The 4,000-nt window shown below is 38.5% G+C and overlaps 1 protein-coding gene across 1 annotated transcript; it reads right to left on the bottom strand.

Annotated features, from left to right (window-relative positions):
- Positions 1–321: 321 nt before the first annotated feature.
- On the bottom strand, positions 322–1,266 carry LOC122705326 (olfactory receptor 11H7-like). The gene has a single exon (XM_043920621.1). It carries the CDS (start codon positions 1,246–1,248, stop codon positions 322–324), a length of 927 nt encoding a protein of 308 aa, XP_043776556.1. The 5' UTR covers positions 1,249–1,266.
- Positions 1,267–4,000: the final 2,734 nt, after the last annotated feature.

Raw genomic sequence — 4,000 nt, 5'->3', positions numbered from 1 at the left:
CTCTTAGTCTCGCTTTACCTCCTTCCCGTAATAATCAAAACTAAGACAGTGTGTGAAATAGGACAAATATAATGCCCTCATATTACTATCTAAGAAGTTATTCATGTTGAAAATATTGTTATCATACTTAGGATGCAATTTGAATCAACCATGGTTTAGCTCTGTCAGGTTAGTTGAAGAATAAAACATGGATGGAATCCACTAAAAAAGTCTTCTTTACTGTGTGCATTGGAAAATTAACAGCAGTATATGAAGTCTTTTTTAATTAATCTTTTATGCCTGGACAAAGGTTTGCTTGTTCTCATGTAGATTAGTTTATGTTCATTCTATTTTCAGGACTTTCTTCAGTGCAGCCTTCATCTCCTTGTTTCTTAAGCTGTAAATCAGGGGATTTAAGAAGGGAGTCACCACGGAATAGAACAAAGTTATAATCTTCTGAATTTCAGCTGGGTTATCAGCTGTAGGGCTCACATACATTGCCAAAAGAGCCCCGAAGAATAAGCACACCACTGTCAGATGGGATCCGCAAGTAGAAAAGGCCTTCTGTCGGCCTGATGCTGAAGGGACTTTAAACACGGTGATCAATAAAAGGGTATAGGAGCCTAGGATGTACAGAAGAGTTAGCATGATAATGAGGGAGCTGAGGACATAGATGACAGTCTCAGTGACAGGAGCTGGGACACAGGACAGAGCCATCAGTGGATCTATGTCACACACAAAGTGGTCGATGGTGTTGGGCCCACAGAAAGGCAGCCGAGAGAGCTGCACGGTGGAGACAGAGTAGCTAAGGAACCCAAACACCCAGCAAAGAGACAACAGAACAGAGCAGAGTTGCTGGGTCATGACGGTTGGGTAGTGCAACGGGCGGCAGATAGCAAGATACCGATCGTATGCCATGATACAGAGCAAATATGTCTCAGTTGTACCCAGGGAAGTAAAAAAATATAACTGGAGGAAACAGCCAACAAAAGAGATGGTTTTTGTTTCTGAGAGGAAATTGATTAGCATACTGGGCACAGTGGAGGTAATGTACCAGATTTCAAGGAAAGCGAAATTCCCTAGGAGAATATACATTGGCATATGGAGCCTTTGGTCCCACCTCACAGCGCAAACAATGGTCCCATTTCCCACCGTGGTAAATATATAGATTCCAAAGAACAGTGAAAAGAGGAAATACTGTAACTCTTGACAGCCAGGGAAGCCTAGGAGGATAAACTCTGTCACGGTGCTTGCTGCTGAATTGTTCATGAATCCCAGGACTGCATAGAAGACAGAAAATACCAATATATAAATTGCTTTGTTTCTTGAAAAACTTATGGGAAACCTATGCAAGGTATATGTGTTGACTGTTTTGCACTGAGTTTGGAATAACCCATCTATTAACTCCTATCTTATTTAAAAGCCATCAACAAACAAATTTCAATAAAATTGGGTTCATAACAATAAAATCTTTATATTACTTGGATTTTCTTTATCAAAGGATTGGGTTAAAAAAAATCCTCTCTTCCCTTTGAAAAATTTGAAAACTCAGAAGTAATACCCTCTGTGAAAAGAAAAAGGTTATCAGTTTGTATTAGATTCATTTGTATTATTTTTTAGGTCCCAACATATGATATCATATAGTATTTGTATTTCTCTGTCTGGCTTATTTTACTAAGCATAATATTCTCTAGGTCCATTAACATTGCTGCAAATGGCAATATTTCATTCTTTTTTTATGGCTGAGTTATATTCCATTACATATATGTATACAGGTAATATATGGGCTTCTCTGGTGGCTCAGATAGTAAAGAATCTGCCTGAAATGCAGGAGACCTGGGTTCAATCCCTGGGTTGGGAAGATCCCCTGGAAAAGGGAATGGCTACACACTCCAGTATTCTTGCCTAGAGAATCCCATAGAGGAGTCTGGCAGGCTACAATCCATAGGATTGCAAAAGAGTTGGACATGACTGAGCAGCTAACACACATGCACACATAGGTAACACACACACACACATATATCACACATATCGCATATATCTGTTGGTGGGTACTTGTATAAATTGTTTTTTTAACTTAATATCTTTTGTGTTTTTTCCATGTCCAAATTATAACTGCAACATTAGTTCAATGGCTGCCTTGTTTTCTGTAGATTTTATCAACTCCTTAGTGATGGATTTTGAGTTTTAGTGTTTTATATTATAATAAATACTCTAACTTATATTCTTGAGTGTATTCTTAGTATACTTGATCCATAAAGTGAGCTTATAATGATTCAACATTTAATAATTAAACTAATCAATGTATTATGTCCTAGTTTTTGATGATGAAGATTTTTAGATATCCTTTGATGCCCATCATTTACTGAAGTCAACAAAGCAAAACCCTTTTACATATAAGAAAAATTCCTGCATAATAGTTCCATAGCAGGTTATTCACATCCATACTAGAGCATGTGCCATTATGACTGAATAATGTGTTATGTTTCCTCTAGACTGAAAACTTTTATAATTCATAAATGATGTTAAATTTATCTTTATATTCTCAGTTGACTGAGTTTCTGGTTCTTAGTAGGCACTTGCTCAATGACTTAATGGTTGAATGAATTTTGAACTTGTCAATTCTGTCACTGAAAAGCTAACCTACTGAATTTACGAATATCACCATCACTGAGCTTCTAATCTGAACTCACTGGGCAGAGACTTGTGACTGACCAAACCTAAGATCTAATCCCCACTTGCCTCATGTCCCTGTCATTTGTGAGTGTCCATTCTAAATATAAGCCTCCCTAGTTACTCACCCTTTTCATACTGTTCATGGGGTTCTCAAGGCAAGAATACTGAAGTGGTTTGCCACTTTCCAGTGGACCATGTTTTGTCATGTATGGATGTAGTATGTATGTAGATGTAGTATGGGTGTAGTATGTAGTAGTCATGTATGGATATGAGAGTTGGACTATAAAGAAAACTGAGCGCCGAAGAATTGATGCTTTTGAACTGGATGTCGGAGAAGACTCTTGAGAGTCCCTTGGACAGCAAGGAGATCCAACCAGTCCATCCTAAAGGAAATCAGTACTGAATATTCATTGGAAGGACTGACGCTGAAGCTGAAACTCCCATACTTTGGCCACCTGATGTGAAGAACTGACTCATTTGAAAAGACCCTGATGCTGGGAAAGATTGAAGGCAGGAGGAGAAGGGGACGACAGAGGATGAGATGGTTGGATGGCATCACCAACTCAATGGACATGAGTTTGAGTAAACTCTGAGAGTTGGTGATGGACAGGGAGGCTTGGCGTGCTGCAGTCCATGGGGTCTCAAAGAGTCAGACACGACTGAGTGACTGAAATGAACTGAACTGAACTGAGTTATTTACCCTCTTTTATATTTTCAGGCCTATTATCTACATTCTGTTCAGCACTTCTCCTTTTTTAATTAATTTTTCTTACTGGAGTATATAGTTGATCACTACTTCTCCTTATTCCATCTTTTCCTTTTCCCTTTAGTATTCACATCTTGTGAATGGAACTACTTACTCTCCATTCACTAATCCATTTAACATTTGCTAAAGTCAGAAACTTGAATTATTCAAAGCACTTTCTAATTTTTTCAGTTCTTGTCCAGTTTGCAATCAATCACCAACTCCTGTTGATTTTCCCTCCCAAATGTTTTTTGAATCTGTTCTTGGCATACAGGAGGTCAATGTAAATGCTTTATCTGTTTGGATGGACCAGGAGCAGAGTGAACAGCTACATATATAACCAAAAGGAAAAATGAGCCTCCTTAGGAAGGGCTAAGAATGACATTTTAGGAGAAAAATGGATCCTCACATGGGATGGTGAGGAAAAAAGAGAACATTTACTCTGCAGCCTATGTGGTGACATTCCACAACTGGATCAGGTTCACAACTGATTGACTGATTGACTAAATCCAATAATACTTAACTCAGTAGTCCTGTTGTATCACCATCAGTTCAGTTCAATTTCTCAGTCGTGCCCTACTCTTTGCGACCCCATGGACT

Source organism: Cervus elaphus, chromosome 12 (assembly GCF_910594005.1).
Source record: "Cervus elaphus chromosome 12, mCerEla1.1, whole genome shotgun sequence".
Lineage (NCBI taxonomy): Eukaryota > Metazoa > Chordata > Mammalia > Artiodactyla > Cervidae > Cervus > Cervus elaphus.
This window is presented reverse-complemented; position numbering and strand designations above follow the sequence as displayed.